At 45.8% G+C, this 17,490-nt stretch overlaps 1 protein-coding gene across 1 annotated transcript in view; it reads right to left on the reverse strand.

Moving 5' to 3' along the window:
- SPTBN4 (spectrin beta, non-erythrocytic 4) overlaps positions 1-16,398 on the reverse strand; it is a 373,692-nt gene extending 357,294 nt beyond the window's left edge. The window contains 2 exon segments of the mRNA XM_030219988.1: positions 4,456-4,607; positions 16,248-16,398. Of these exon segments, the coding sequence (XP_030075848.1) occupies positions 4,456-4,607; positions 16,248-16,398 (303 nt within the window).
- Between the last annotated feature and the right edge of the window lie 1,092 nt (positions 16,399-17,490).

Below are 17,490 nucleotides of genomic sequence, written 5' to 3' on the forward strand. Positions count from 1 at the left end.
GGCACACTCTGACCCGGTAAGCAGGGGGAAAAGCACCATGGGAGTAAGAGCCTACCAACTACCAACATCGTGAGCATTTGCCACAAGATAGTGGAATCACGGAGCCCAATACCCTACAACCACCACAATGCATTGCTGATGTGACTCTGCAGTGCCCTTAACAGAAAAGGTGTCACACTCACCCGAGAGCCACATCAGAACCAGGGAAAGGTTGTCACAGGATAGAACACATTCTGCTGTCATGGAGGTGGGTACGGAATTTGAGGCTGGCATAGAGGCTGGAAAAAAAGTTTTTTAAAGTGGGGTTGTTTTCGTGGGAGGGGGTTAGTGACCACTGGGGACGTCCGGGGAGGTCATCCCCGATTCCCTCCAGTGGTCATCTGGTCAGTTGGGGCACTTTTTTGGGCCCTGTTCGTGAAAAAAAAAGGGTCCAAAAAAAGTGACCCAAAATCGCGGTAAAAACGCCTTTTTTTTTCGATTATCAGCTAAAGATGCCCATCTCTCCTCGGCCGATAACCACGCCCCAGTTCCGCCTTCACCACGCCTCCAACACCCCCCCCCCCCCCCGTTAACTTTACCCGTTTCCGTGACGGATTGAAGTTGGAAACACCCAAAATCGGCTTTTGATTATACCGATTTGGGCGCCCACGGGAGAAAGACGCCCATCTCCCGATTTGGGTCGCAATATAGGCGTTTTTCTCTTTCGATTATAAGCTGGATAGTAATCTATGTAACTTTGTAAGTGAACTCCTATGTGTGTTTTCTGTATGCGCCGCACCTCTGAAGTTAGGAATTGGGAAAGGGGGAAAATCCATAACTGGATGTCACAATTTAGGCACCTCAATGTCACACGCTGGGTAATATTTTTATAAAATGGCATCTGGGCACCTGGATCTCATTAAAGAGTACTAGCATAAGTCGGTATCAGCAAGAGTACATTTAGATGCACCCACTTATGCCAGGTCTATAGCAGGCATACATGGGCATCTTTCAACTTTCACGTGCAACTTACAGTATTCTATTAAGTTGTGTGTGGAAGTGGGAGACACGCCCATGCTCCATTCACATGTACCCACCTGTGCATTTGCACATTAAGGTAGTTTACTACTACTACTACTTATCACTTCTATAGCGCTACAAGACATACGCAGCGCTGTACACCATACATGAAAAGACAGTCCCTGCTCAAAGAGCTCACAATCTAATAGGATAGGCAAACAGACAGAACAACTAAGAGGAAGGGAATTAAAGAGGTGGGGATAAAAGGAATGCACAGGTCACACTTACACGCATAAGTACACATTATATACATGTATTTCTTAGCATTCTATAGCATGCGTGCACAAGTGACACTGTAAGCACCCTGTTACAGAATGAGGGGAAAAATTATTGGATTTTTCAACAACAAAAAAAGGTCTTAGTTGTTTTGTTCCGCTTATGGTCTTTTTTAATCACTACTGCCTTTGGTGCGAGATGCTCCTTTAGGAGCCTTTGACAACTGTGCTATAAGGTATTGAATTGAGCACCGGTGTCACTTGCTGATTGCCCATGTGAGTAGAAGGGTGATTTATAACACCTTAAGATGTTCTGAGTGCAGCACAATGGTATGGCGCCACATCTGTAATTTCTGATTGAACACTGAAACTTAAATTTTTTTGGGCTGTTCATTATGTAAGTATCCTGATTATATGAATAGGACCTCTGAAGCAGGATTTGGCTGAAACATGTTGGGCATCTGATCTGTCATAGACTGTGTTTAATATTATGTCATTATTGGTGCTGTGTTTTTTTTTTTTTATTATATATGTATGATTTGCTGATACATCTAATAAAGATTATTTTATTGTCTGATCTGTTTCATTTTCTTACTTTGATTGATCTATTTATTTATGTCTTTATTAATTTGTAATATTTGTTGGTGGTTTTGATTATAATATTATATTATATGGTTTTTGGTATTTATTTAGCCCCTGAGAAAAGGCAGCTACTGTCATCCCCAGGCACTTGTAAATGAAAGCTGCCAGGGCCAGATCCCAATCCTGGTTCTGATAGAACTGAAAGTAACTGCCATCCCCATCACACCCTCCTCCTCCCCCCCCCCCCCCCCCAAAAAAAAAAGTGGCATACGACACTATGCCTTGAATTATGTGTTTTTGGTTTTGACTGCTTTATATATTTAAGATGCATTTTTTGTTATAATTTGTGTTTGGTTATATTTGTTTTTTATTCCATTGTATATTTAATATTGTGATGGGGAAGGCACAGCCCTGGTGCCCCATGGTACTTTTCCCATTAGGTTAATACATAAGGAGTGCAGGAGTGCTCTTAAGAAACTCATCTCCAGGGAAAGGGCTCTGGGCCACAGATACAAGGGAGAGAAAGAAGTCCCAGGGCACCCTCAGAGAGAAAGGGCATGGGGTTATTCCTGCTGGAGTTGAGAGAAAGTTACCTCGGGTGGAGTTGAGAGGAAGATACCTTGGGGATGAAGCCCAGTTCCTTAGGTAAAGAAACAAGATGTGATGCCTCCTCTCAGAGAAAGTGGAGGGGAGGAGTTTTCTGAACCCAGCTGAAAAACAGACTGAGAAAGGGCGAGGAGCAGCTATTGAAATGGAATGGGAGACCTCATGAAGCACAATTCAAGGTACTGAAGCTGTGGGAGGCCATAGGGAGATTAGTGCTGTGAAGTGGGAGGTGAACTGCCAGCCTCTCTTATAGTGGAAGAGCAGACTGTGGTAAGGAGATTGTTTTAACATTTGAACTGAGGAGGTCCATCCCTGCAAACACACTGCCTCCTCTTCCCACGTGGCTGCTGTGCTATGCTGCTCTGCTCTCTACAGCATCTGCCTCACTCCAGTCCAGATCAGCATGATGAGTCATCAGCTGATGACCTGATCACCCACCTCACCTCCTATTGGTCAAATTTGGAGCTGGCATGAGGCTTGAGATGTACCAAGCCTCATTTCAGCTCCAAATTTGACAGAGACAGAGCCAACTGGCGCAGGCTGCGTAGCTACCAGACCACCCCAAAACTGGCCAAAAAGTCGCAACATGCAACTGGTGAAAATTGCCCACAGCCAACTGAAAAAAAAAAAGCAGCCCACTCCTGTGGGAAAACCACGGAGTTGCCAACACTGAGAGAAAGAGGCATTGGCAGAAAAGATCAGGTAATGATTCACAGAGCTACCTTTCATTAAGGCCTTCCAGAAATGACATGTGACTGAAAATACCTTGCTTAAAGCAATCAGAGGCATGAACTTCTTTTCTGGTGTAATACTAATCTATAAATTTGAAACCACACCTAGGAGTGCAGAGCCCAGGGCTTTTTTTGAGGGGGTACTTGGGGGTACTGAGTACCGGCACCTTCTCCATTGTCTGCTAAAATTGAGCCATGGTCCCCAAGTTTTAATGAAAGAGCTCAGGCTCTACACACCAATTCTGCCTTGTCATAGATTCTGTGACTGGTTGCAGGAGGCCTGGCTATTGTGGGGTGGGTCCCTCAGTGATCACCCCACCCCTGAAGGGTGGCCTGGAATTTGCGTACCGGCACCTTTTTCACTAGAAAAAAATGCACTGGTAGAGCCTCACACTGGACTCCAAGAAGTGCCAGAACCAAAGTGATCCTCATTTCGGGGGTGAGGGGACATACTCCTGGTCACAGGGCTCCCTCCCCCTGACTGATTATGTAGGTAAAAGATGTATTTGTACTACTAAAGGAAGAATGGCGGAAGACGGCGATTTGGCACTTTTGGAGCGGCAGTTCCTGTTAAAGGTCTCTATGCTAACTATAGTTACAGCTACAGTCATAGCTACGGATACAGCTACAACTACAGCTAAGTCTTCTCTTTTTAAGGGGCTGGCCATGTTCTCATAACTGTTTTGATTTTGTGTTTTGTAATACATGGTGCCGTTGTGTGGGGGTTCCCGCTGTTTTTGGTTATTTTCCAGTTTTGGCTATTAAATTTTTGCTATTAAATTTATATGGTCATTCACTTGTTCCTCTATTTGAAAAAAGGTTTTTTAAATCATTTGATTTTCTCCTTGGTAAGGAGTTTTTGCAGTTGATTAGTTTTTCCTTATTTTGGGGACCCATGATATTTGTTTAAACCGGAGTCTGCAAACACCTCTCCGGTACTATGTAAGCCACATTGAGCCTACAAATAGGTGGGAAAATGTGGGATTCAAATGTAACAAATAAATAAATATTATCTCACTTCCATTTATGATAGTGGATTATGTTAATACTGTTATGTATTCATCCCTATCGGGAGTTTTGAAATCCTGTTTGCAGGGATCGGTAGCATGGAATCTTGCTACTATTTAAGATTCTGTCAGTAGTTTTGACCTAGATTGGCCATTGTTGGAAAACAGGATACTGGGCTAGAAGGACCATTGGTCTGACCCAGTACGGCTATTCTTATGTATCTATTTATGCAGGTAACTGCCATATATCCTTACCAGCTGTTCCCCTGACAGCACCTCAAGTAGTTTGGTCAGCATGTAGCCATCCCGAAGGTCATTGTAAAGGTCACCAATGCGGCAGGACACTCGAGCCAGGTGGGAGTTCACCCATTTGGTAAAGGTCTTCTTTTGCACCGCGTCTCGCTCATCTGGTAGAGATACAGAGAAAGATCTCTTTGTCAGTTACGTGTGGTTGTAAGTGTTAAATAATTCAGTAAAGTTACCCAGTTTTGTGTATGAAGAAGCCCCGATGTGAAAGGAAATGTATCCAGGACATTTAAAGGAAAACTGAAAATAAACCCTCCTATCAAATGGTTCACTGTAAGCCTGGATAAATCTCCCAGGTCAAGTATTCCAATTTCTGATTTGGTAGAGGCAGTAGATACTTCACACGCAGTACTCATGCCCTTAAGGGAAAGAAGAGAGAAGGCATTCTGGCCGCTACACAATGGGGATGCCTAGGTGGCAATTCTATAAGTGGGCACCTCCTTTTAGGTGCTCCAATGACATGCAGTGAAAGTCTAACAGCATCTGGACGCCCAGATTCCATTATAGAATACTAATGTAACCTGGCATCAGCGGGCCTACATTTTAGGTGACTGCAGTTACACCAGCCATATACCTAGCGTGACTGTAGAGGCATATTTTCAAAGCACTTAGCCTTCCAAAGTTCCGTAGGTTTCTATGGAACTTTGGAAGGCTAAGTGCTTTGAAAATATGCCCCTGTGGCACCCAAATGCTGCAAGGGCACACATAACTTACAACATATAAATTGCACGCATAACAGTGAGACCTGCCCATGCTCCATCCATGTGTTTACTTCCTGCATTTGCACATGCCCTCACAGCAGGCCTGTCCAACTTTTTCCATCGTGGGCCACATTTTATCTTTTGTAACATTCAAAGGACTGACATGCATGTGCGTGCACGTGCACACACACATACACTCATGCTTTCTCATGTACCAACGAACCTTCATCCAGTCTCTCTCTCTCTCTTATGTACCCCTCAGCTTTCACCAAGTTTCTATTTCATGTGTACCTCCCAGCCTTCACCCAGTCTCTCTCTCTCTCTCTCTCTCTCATGTACCCCCTATCCTTCACCTAGTCGCTCTCTCTCTCTCTCTTATGTACTCCCCAACCTTCACCTAGTCTCTCTCTCTCATGTACACCCCAGCCACCCAGTCTCTCTCTCTCTCTCATGTATCCCCCAGCCTTCAACTAGTCTCTCTCTCTCTTATGTACCCCCAGCCTTCACCCTGTCTCTCATGTACCCCCCAGCCTTCACCCTCTCTCCCTCTATGTACCCCCCAGCCTTCACCCTGTCTCTCTCTCTCTCTCTCTCTCTTATGTACCCCCCAGCCATCACCCTGTCTCTTTCTCTCATGTGTACTTCCCAGCCTTTAACCAGTCTCCCTCTCTTTCTCATGTACCCCCCAACTTTCACCTAGTCTCTTCTCTCCCGTGCCCCTCCACCCCACCCTTCACATAATCTCTCTCTCATGAACCCCTTTTCCATGCCTTCATCTAGTCTCTTTCCCTTCACCTGTCTTCAGCTTCAGATTCTTACCACTAGATTTCTGCTTCTCCATCATGATCATCAATCCCTGAGCTTGTGTCATGCGGAGAAAGAGATGCAGGTTGATCTCACGATTTCAAGTCCTGCAAGACTTGAAACCGCGAAACCAACACAAACTTCCAACACCACATGACTCAAGCTCTCGGCTAGATGACTGCAGCAGAGAAGCAGGGACCCCAAGGTAAGAAGCTGTGTTTCACCACAACAATTGCCAAGCTTCTGTAAACCAAGAAAAGGCATTTGACGGGCCGAGTTCTGGCCCACAGGTTGTAGGTTGGACATGCCTACTGTCACGAAATGCCTAGCTACCTCCTGGGACTACCCTGCAGCTATGAGGGTCTATCCCCAGGACAGCTCAGGTCCGCCTGCACCTGCCACTTGTGCTCTACACTAGCACCCTCCTTCCACTGACTGGGTCCCAACCGCCTCTGGGCGAGTCTCCCACTCTCAAATTATCTCCACAGTTCCTAGAAAGTACTCACAGACCCAATACACAAACCACCATGATTCTGAGTCAGTCCATACAAGCAAAGGCAATAAACTAAAAATGTTTAGTCATGAAAACTTAGAACAATGAACAGAAAAGGTGCAAACAGTAACAAGCAACTGAAATATGGATCAATTATAACACTATCTAAATAGTACCTGCGGAGATCAGGACATATAGCTGCTCACAGGTTATCAAATATTACTGTTCACAGGGCCTCAGCAAAGAGATCCTTCTCTCTTTTCTCCCTGGCTAAGACTAGAGAAAAAGCCAATACATCCTAGCTGAATTTTGAGCTCTTAGGCCAATCAGAGCCCAGAACAACAAGTTTTAAAAATAGTTGGACACATCACTGCAGGTTACCTCTTATCCGTGTTAACTAAAGAAAGAACAGTCAGTTCTCTGTAACAGCTTTAAACATAAACATGCACCACCTGTTGGCCAAACTAGAGAAATACACTTCAAGAAATAGTTAATACAGTTTTACAGGCTTAAAAACCCAATGTTTTGTCACACCTAACGTATAGAATAGCACATAGGGCACTTATACATAGTAACATACATAGTAGATGATGGCAGAAAAAGACCTGCATGGTCCATCCAGTCTGCCCAACAAGATAAACTCATATGTGCTACTTTTTGTGTATACCTTATGCATGTGCTGTTTTGCTCTGCACTGAGACATGCAAAGCAGCGCATACCCATGTGCGCCTAGTTATAGAATTGACCTTCTAGTGCCGGATTTAGGGCCCTTGATTGCAGGGAGCCAGATAGTTGCAAAAGGCAGGTTCATAGAGCCAGATCACAGCCCCGATTCCAACTGAGCCCCAAGGAACAGGAGGAAATAGGCAGTCATTTAAAAAAAAAAAAAAAAAAAGAGATGGTTACTGATCAGTGCCCTAGTTTTATTATTCTTTCCAGCCCAATGGAAGTTGGAAATAATTATATAAAAGAGATAAGAAATATGCATCTATCTGTCCATCCACCTGTCTGTCTGGGGGCAAAATAACACTAAGAAGATATAATGAAATGGGATGAAACTTGGAAAGTGAGAAAACCTGGTAAAACGACACAAAGTTCAAAAATGGGTCAAATTGAACTTGGAGTTTTAGAGAAATAAGCACTTCCGCCCACAAAAAAAATGGTCCAATGCATTTCTATGAGAGAAAGAGATCCAATTTCTGTAGCAAAGAAACTTACATATAGTGAATTACTTCTTACAAACTCTTCTCTTCACTCTCTACTCTCCCTTCCCCCCTAAACTCCCTCCCCTCCCCTCCCAAAACTACCCCCAGAAGTTGCCCCACCATACTGCAAACTGCCACAACCCCATAACTATCCCACCACTACCTGTCCCACTCCCTAAATTCCTCCCTCATATCAGAAATGAAGGAAAGACTGAGAACACTAAACTTTGCACATTTCAAACGTTTTGAGAATTGGTGCCAGGATCGGTCTTATCTCCCTTTGCACACCTCAGTTGCAGAGGTGCTGGATTTTTTACAGGATGGTTTGGACAGGGGCCTTGAGCTGTCCTCCTTGAAAGTGCAGGTTGCGGCCTTGGCTTGTTTCTGGGGTAAGGTTCAGGGAATGTCTTTAGCTGCTTCCCCAGATGTGGTCCATTTCTTGAGGGGTGTGAAGTTGATTCATCCATCACGATGGCTGTTGGTCCCTCCGTGGGATCTGAATCTAGTTCTGGAGATGCTGGTGGGTCCTCCCTTTGAGCCGCTGAAATCGAGCACTTGCAAGAATCTTACCCTGAAGTCAGTGTTTTTGGTGGCCATTGCCTCGGCCCAGAAGGTGGTGTCCGACTTTCATGTGAATCAGGTGATTTCTTTGCCGGTTCTGGCTGATAGATCTGGTGATGCTGCTCAACGTCGGCTGGCAAACTTGGATGTTCATCAGATTTTGCGTTCTTACTTGAGCAGGATGCAGGATTTTCGTGTCTCGACAGTTTGTTTTGTATGGAGGGCCTAAGAAAGGAGCGGCTGCCTCCAAGGTGACAATAGCTAGGTGGTTGAAGGAGGCTATTGCCTCGGCCTATTTACTGAAGGGCCATGTGGTGCCCTCGGTCCTTAAGGCACATTTCACTTGGGTGGGGTGGCTTCTTCCTGGGCGGAAATCAGTTTCATTCCCCTGCAGGATATTTGAAGGGCAGCTGTTTGGTCCTCTATGCATTCCTTTGTGAGGCATTATAGAATTGGCGTTCAGGCAAGAGAGGATGCTGGGTCTGGTGCAGATGTGTTGACCTCTGGTTTTCAGGGGTCCCGCCCTTAGTCTTCTACTGCTTTGGTACTTCCCAAGCGTCTTGACCGGTATGGAGGGTCGCTGAGGAAGGTGAAAGTAGGCCTTACCTGTTCATTTTCTTTTCTCTAGATCTTCCAGACTGGTCAAGAACCCACCCTGTATGCAGCACTAGTGGCTGTTCTTATCGTTTTTGGTTTGAACCTGTGTACTGTTGTGGCTGACATGTAGTATATTTCTATACAATACTGGTCTTGTTGATGCCAGTTGGAGTTTCCTGGCATTAGACTGGTGCAGCTCTGGGCGCTGTTGGTGTTCAGTCTGCTTAAGCACATTAATGTTGGAATGGAGTTTCCATGTACAGGGTTCGGGGGGGGGGGGGGGTTGTCTTTCTCTGCTTTGCTATCGGTATGCTGGCTGGCTGGGGTTATGCACAGGTTACATATACAGTGTGCAAAGTTTAGTGTTCTCAGTCTCCCTCTGCTGGTAGGCTTGCATAATCCAAGCGTCTTGACCGGTCTGGAGGTCGCTGAGGAAGAAGGAATTTGGGAAGTTTGATGAAGGTCAGTGTAAATTCATAGAGATATGCAAGTGTGACAGAATGTGGATAAGGAAAGCGGGTCTATGCAAACAGAGGGTATGCCACATTGAACCAAACCTGATTTGGAAAATGTAGAATATAAGAACAAATAAATGGAAAAATGGAAAATGTATGGGTCATGCATTTTATATACCGCCTTTCTGTAGTACAAATATTCTGGCAGGTAAAAACTAGCTCAATGCTTCTTTAGGATAGTCTGTAGTGAACTTTATAACCCCTTGACTGAGTTAAGCAGAAGAAGCAAGCATTCCTATTCCATGAGAATGCTATGTTCCAATATTAACTATGCAGATGCAACTACAAAGCCTTGTACATACAGTTATGGACTGTGCTTATGGTAATTGTAGCTTGGATACAGTATATAGAAATCTGCTAGCAAAATGTAAGACAGACGGAGGATTTGACTGCTGACTGTTTCTAGTGCTGATAAAGATATAATAAAATCATCTTTCTGTCAGACTGATTTTTGTGACACCCACAACTACTCCCAAGCCTCCAAACTGCCCCCAAATTGCCACCACAGCCCAAACCTACACCCCAGCAATGCCCTGACGCTTGTGAGCCGCGATCCTGTGGTGTTGTGGAGATCTTATTGTTTAGTAGACACTGCAGCTGTATAGTGGATTGCCTTCTTCCAGCAGTGGTATATTTGCAACAGACCCGACACAGGCAGAAATGCCAAAATATGGGCCGTGTCAGGTCCTTGAATAAAGAACTAGCTCCAGAGGCCCTTGGTGCTTTTTAGTTCTTCAGGCTGATTTTGTGAAACCCACAACTGCCCCCAAGCCCCTAAATTGCCACCACAGCCCAAAACTACACCCCTGCAGATGCCCTAACCCCTTCAAAATGACACCACCCCACTAATCCTCCCAATCCCCTAATCCATGGCTCATCAAACGCTGGGTGCCAGCCACTATGGCAACTGAAAAACTAGACACGTCTCAGCAAACATGGGCATCAGTGCAGCACAAAGGATGAAGTACATGGGATTTACATCACATTTTCGTTGGTGTAAATGGATGCACATAGATTTAGCCACTGAAATATCAACTACGCATATTCTATAATCGGTGCCTAATCATAGGACACGCTTAGTCAGCACTGATTTCAGCACCAATTTTTTTTTTAGGCACCATATATAGAATCTCCCCCTAGGCGTCTAAAGCTCTAGATTTGGATTTAATTCAACACCTTCTTCATCCTGAAGATACATTCGACAGAGCACTTGTGACCCCTGAGGCAGGCGGCTCTTTGTCAAAACACAGTCCTGTGTCGGGTCTTCTTACTGTTGGTGTTTAGTCATTAGTGTTTTTATACCTGTTGTACTGGAAGTTCCTTGGCCCAATCCTATTTTGTCTCATGGTACTAGGGTTCTTATTCCCCATGAACAACTAGTTAAATTCTTTCCACAGTTCAGTCCACTTGAGGTTTCACTCCAGTCCACAATTTGGTTTTGCTTTTAGAGCATTATGTTTGGTACTAAATAAACTTCCCCATATTCCTTTTCCACAGCATTACACTTATTTGCACTCAAAACAAATGAAAATAATATACAGCCTTACATTTCAGGGCAACACTTCTGTCACATTATCAGACACAGAGAAATTAGATCTTATCTGCTAATTTGCTTTCCTTTAGTCCTTCCAGACCGGTCCAGGAACTGATGGGTTATGCACTCCTTCCAGCAGGTGGAGACTGAGAACTCTGACTTTAGAGAGCCAATAAGAGCTCTGGCCATCTAGCCCTAGAGTCAATATATAAGTAACAAAGCAGGAGAAGACAGAAAGAGAAAAGACATATACCCCCTCTCTGCCACCGGGCATCTGAGCAGCCAAATTATAGGAAGGAAGAAGGCGAGACATCGACACCACGGTGCCGGTCAGCCCAAGAAAATGCAGTAAAGTATGTTTCCTTCACAAAGACTTAAGTCTCTTCTTTTTTTTTTTTTTAATGCAAATAACAAAGCAGCTGAAAACCGCAACCAACCAAAAACAGCAAACCCACAATCATGAGAACACGTTCTTCCATACTATGTACAATGCAGTGGAAAGGACCTGGACTGGTCCAGAGGGACTAAAGGAAAACAAATTAGCAGGTAAGATCTAATTTCTCCTTCCAGAAACTGATGGGAAGTACCAAAGCAGTGCTTTCAAGGGAGGGACCCCAGCAGTCCTGCCGTAAGAACCATGGCCCCAAAAAACGCATCCTGACGACACTGAACGTCCAGTCTGTAATGCTTTGAAAAAGAATGCAGGGAAGACCATGTCGCTGCCTTACAAATGTCCAAAGGTGATACTAAAAAGCACTCCACCCAAGAGGCTGCTTGCTCCCTCGTAGAATGGGCCTTAATTCCTTCTGGAACCTGCTTGCCAGAACGAAGGTAAGCAGACCCTATCATTTCCTTGAGCCATCTCGATAATGTTGGTTTAGAAGCCACCAGCCCCTTACGGGACCCTCCAACAAGGAGAAAAAGACGGTCCAAACTCCTGAATTCCTCTGTAACCTTCAGATAGTGCTTAAGAACTCTCTTGACATCAAGAGTCCGGAAATTACGCTGGTCCTCCGAACCAGAGGAAGAACCTAAATCCGGGGGCACCACCGACTGAGAAACATGAAAACGGAAGACGACTTTAGGAAGGAAGGAACAGGACACAACACCGCACATTCCAGAGAAAACTCTAGAAAAGGAGACCGACAGGAAAGAGCCTGTAACTCCAACATGCGTCTAGCCGATGCAATGGCTACCAGAAACACAGTCTTAAGCGTTAAGTCCTTAAGCGAGCAGGACGATAACAGCTCAAAGGGAGACCTGGTAAGAACTGACAGCACCATGTTAAGATCCCAAGCTGGAAATATAGGCCGAGACAGAGGCCGCAGGAGGCTCACTCCCTTTAAAAATCGAGAAACATCTGGAAGGCTAGCCAAGGACTTGCCCTCTACGTGCCCCCGAAAGCAAGGCAAAACCGCAACTTGAACCTTAAGGGAAGCAAGCGCCAAGCCCTTATCAAAGCCATGCTGCAAAAAATCTAACAACTCTGGAAGCGCGGCTCTCAAGGGAGAAATGTTCCGTTCGTCACACCAGGCCTCAAAAATTTGCCAAATCCGAACATAATTCAGAGACATTGACTGACGACGAGAACGAAGCATGGTGGAAATGACCTTGGAAGAGTAGCCTATTTTTGTTAACCATGCTCGTTCAAGACCCAGGCCGTAAGACGTAGTAACATAGTAAATGATGGCAGACAAAGACCTGTATGGTCCATCCAGTCTGCCCAACAAGATAAACTCATTTTGCATGGTATGTGATACTTATATGTATACCCGAGTTTGATTTGTCCTTGCCATTCTCAGAGCACAGACCGTAGAAGTCTGCCCAGTACTGTTCTTGTACTAAGTTCTGAAGCTAACGCCGGAGCCCCTTAAAATTTACACTCCAGTCCATCCCTATCTATTCTCAGGGCATAGACCATAGAAGTCTGCCCAGCTCCCGTTTTGTTTTCCAATTACCGGCGTCGCCACCCAATCTCCACTAAGATTCCATGGAACCATTCCTTCTAAACAGGATTCCTTTGTGTTTATCCCACGCATGTTTGAATTCCATTACCGTTTTTATCTCCACCACCTCCCGCGGGAGGGCATTCCACATATCCACCACCCTCTCCATGAAAAAATACTTCCTGACATTAGACAAAACCAAGCCGGGTCTGGATGAAGAAGCGGTCCCTGAACAAGAAGACCTAGATCTTCCAGAAGACGGAGGGGAGAAGCGACTCGAAGACGCATGAGATCCTCGTACCACAGTCTGTGAGGCCAATTTGGAGCTACCAGTATCACTGATCCTTCGTGTGCCTCGATTCGCTGAATAAGCCGCCCCAGAAGGGGCCACGGAGGAGGCACGGAGGAAACGCATAGAGAAGACCAGTCGGCCACGGCTGCAGAAAGGCATCCACTCTGTCTGCTCGCGGTTCCTTCCCGCGACTGAAAAAATGAGGTACCTTGGCGTTGAGATGAGTGGCTAAGAGGTCCACGACTGGCAACCCCCACCGATCCACAATCGCTTCAAAGGCCTTTGGTCCGAGAGACCACTCTCCCGGGTCCAGAGTGTGACGACTGAGGAAATCCGTTTGAACGTTTTCTATACCTGCTATGTGAGACGCGGAGAGAGCGGTGAGATGCGCTTCCACCCAAGATATGATCCTCAACGACTCCAGATATAATCACTGGCTCCTTGTTCCTCCCTGCCGATTGACATACGCCACCGCCGTCGCATTTGACAGAATGCGGATCAGCTTGCCTTTTATCAGAGCAGAAAACGCCTGAAACACTAGCCGAATCGCCATGGTTTCCAAGAGATTGATCGACAAGGACCCCTGCAGAGGAGACCAGAGACCCTGAGCAAACCTTCCTAGACAGTGAACACCCCAGCACCTGAGGCTGGCATCCGTAGTTACTATCGTCCACCGGGGTGGATCCAGTGACATGCCCTTGATCAAATTGGACATTCTCAGACACCAAAATAAACTGCTGCGCTTCGGCATTTGCAAAGGCAACCACACCTGCAAAGAATCCGTCTGGGGAGACCACCGGGACAGAAGGGATGACTGAAGAGGCCTCATGTGCGCTTTGGCCCAAGGTATCGCCTCTATCGCTGCTAACATCGAGCCCAAAACCTGCAGATAGTGTCAAGCGCATGGAATGTGGATGCGCAACAAGGCCTGAATCTGATCCTGAAGCTTGCGAATTCTGGACTCAGGAAGAAAAATCCGACCCTGCGCCGTTGTTGAATAATTGAACTACTTGAGCTGTGACCTGCAGACTCTCCTGGTATGACTTTGCCTAAATCAACCAGTTGTCTAGATAAGGGTGCACTCCTTCCTGAGAGCTGCTGCAACTACTATCATGACCTTGGTGAAAGTACATGGAGCCATAGCAAGACCGAATGGAAGTGCTCAAAACTGAAAGTGCTGATTCAGCACTGCAAAACGGAGGAAGCGCTGGTACGCCTGCCGAACAGGAATGTGTAGATAGGCCTCTGTCAAATCCAAAGCCATTACAAACTCTCCCAGCCTGACAGCAACAATCACCGAGCGAAGGGTTTCCATCCGAAAACTGGAAATTTTGAGCGTACGATTGACTGCTTTGAGATCCAAAATCCCCCCCCCCCCCCCCAATCTTTTTTTTCAATCATTTTTTTAAGTCTGGCTCCTAGATCCTAACAACATTTGCCTAGGCCCGCTCTAAGCTACCCCCTGCAGTTGCCCCGACACCAAAAATTACCTGACTGCAATTGCCCCCATCCCCCAAAAGTACCCTTATAACTGACCCACCCCTCGAACTGTCGCAGCCCCTTAAACTATCCTCCGTCAAATGCCCCAACCCCTGAAACTGCTCCCAAAACCCAAAACTACCCCCTGCAAATGCCCCAACCCTCAAAACTGCCCCATCCCTCAAAACTGCCCCATCCCTCAAAACTACTTCCCAAAAGTGCCTCAACCAGCCATTCTTCCTCACTCAAGTGCCCCAAACCCCACATACTGTTCCATCACTCAAAACTACGCCCACAAATGACCTCAACCCCCAAATTCCCCCTTGCAACTGCCCCAACCCCCTCAACTACCCCCTCCCATATATGCCCCAACACCGCACACTGCTCCCATCCCCCTAAACTAAGTCTGCAACTGCCCCACTGTTACGATTGTGCCCTTGTTTCATGCTCTCCTTCCTCTCGCCACCTGGTGGTCAGACCTGGTGGCTGCAATGGCCTGTCTGTTTACTGTCACCCGTTCCAGACTTCAGCCCAGTTCAGTCCAGATCTTCCGGGCTGCCAGAATTGCTTTCCTTGTTTGTACCTGAACAGCACCCGTAGTTGCCTTGTGATTGCTGCAGCTGAACTTCAGCTGCTGATGGGCTTATTAGCTATCTGGAAACTTCTGTGTTTGCCTTTGCATCGCCTAAGGTCCCTGGTATGCTGGTGTGCGCTGTGCACTTCTGCCTAGTCCAGTTTATTGTCTGAGATTCTTGCCTGATTCTAGTCTAGTCTTTGTGTAGTTTATCTTGTACTATATTGCTTGTTTCCCAGTCTTGTTTCTTGTTTGTATTTCTCTGTCTTGGTTGTCTGTGTTTCTTGTTTAGTGGCTGCCTGGCAGCTTTCAGTTCTGTCTCTTATCTGTCTGTGTTTCCTTTCTTAGTGGCTGCTTTGCAGCTTTCAGTCCTGACCCTTAAGCCTGTCCATCTCCTGCCTAGTGTAGTATTGTCTGTCTGTGAGTCCTAGCCCAGTTTCATGCTTTGCTGCCCATGTTTATTCCTTTCCCCTCTGACCCTCAGTCCCTGTTCAGCCTAGTGGGTATCCAATTCCTGCCCTGTCCGGTAAGTCCTGCCGGCCGCCTGCACCCAGGGGCTCAACCCCTGAGGAACAGCAGTCAAGTGCAGGTGAAGTCTAGCTGTCCCTGTCAGAGTTCTGCCTTGTCTCTGGTGTGGGGTGGTTTTGCCTGCCACTGCTGCTCCATGGCAGTGGCCCAAGGGCTCACGAACCTAGTTTCTGCCTTGAAAACCTAACACCCACTACCTCAAAATGCCCCACCCCCAAAATACCTACTCTCCAACCCCACTACACTATGTCACAGACACCCCTATTCATACATAGTGGGAATGGAAAGAACTTCATGAGCCATATTCTGCATGCTTTCCCCACTTGTTTTTAAAACAAGGCTTAGTACTTTTGAAATAGAGTTTGCAAGCTTATTTAAGAGTATAATGGAATAGCACAATAGAATAAAACACAATAGAAAAGAACTTGAATATGAGATCAGAAAACAACATAATACAAGAACAGTATTAGACAACACAAGAAGGGATCTCAGGAACTCAGAAGTGATGATACCTGCAAGAGCTTTGATCCGGGAGCATTCAAAGAGTTTGGCACTAGCTGTGGCCTCGTCCCAGGCACGGTCCACACTCTCCCAGCGGTTGTTGTTGTTGACCTGAGGCTGGTGGACTTCCATGTTGTCCAACTCCACTGCAACACTAGCCATTGAAGCGACATGAACCTAGCACAGAGATTTATATAATCAGCAGAAGATCAGATTTACCAAAAGAGGATTGTGAGCCCTCTAAGGACAGAGAAAGTACCTGCATATAATGTGTACAGCATTGCATACATCTAGTAGCGCTATAGAAATGATCAGTAGTGAGTAGAGGGGCTAACTTTCCTTTCACAACACAGAAGTGGGCCCTGAACTATTTAAAATTCTTCTAACTTGCTGGTCATCCTGTCATTAATCTACATTATGGTTCGATTCTTCTTGTTCTAGTGCCTTTAGCTGCACTGCATTCTTTGGAACTCATTTCCCTTACACCTTCATCAGGAACCCTCTGAGAAGAAATGTAGAACTGCTCTGAAAATCTGGCTCTTTAGCCAGGCTTATTAATTATGGCTGGCTAAATATGGCAACCATACAAAGTGGAGGAACAATCAATCCCTACGTATGCCAGCAAAGAGAGAAACAAAGAGTAGGGTAGATTGGCTCTTCCAGTGAACCAGGAGAGACATTAGTTCAAAAAAGTGATCTTTGTTGGAGCAACTCAAAAGACTAACGTCTCCCTTGGTTCATTGGAAGAGCCAATCTACCCTACTCCTTGGTTTCTCTCTTTGCTGGCTAGATAGGGCACCAGGGCTTCTCCCCTTTCTGTGTTTCAGTATCGTTGGTTTAGCCTATGGAAGAAATGTTGTCCTAGGTATTACTCTCCCCTTTGAGGTTCTGTCTTAGTTTTGATCAGTGTGTGTGTTCCCAATTTAGATATGTCAGCTATTAGACAGTCCATTTTAAACTGTTGTGATGACCCATAAATGACAGTATCCCAAATAATCTTAAATAAATAAATAGAAAGATTTTGGAACCAGTGCACTAATATCCTGGAAGTTTAGTTTGAATTTGTTCAGATAATTACAATCTACAAACTCCAGAAGGAAGCTTTATACAGCTGGGCCTTCTTTCCCCCTTGATATGCTCCCCAGCCTGTTACTAGCTTGAGGGAGGTAGGAGCCCAGAGAAGGGGGAGAAGGCCTGGATTTGTAGCTCCTTAGGAGAGAGGCGCAGGTTACTGGCAAGTAGTACAGCCTTATC

This window comes from Microcaecilia unicolor, chromosome 11 (assembly GCF_901765095.1).
Source record: "Microcaecilia unicolor chromosome 11, aMicUni1.1, whole genome shotgun sequence".
Lineage (NCBI taxonomy): Eukaryota > Metazoa > Chordata > Amphibia > Gymnophiona > Siphonopidae > Microcaecilia > Microcaecilia unicolor.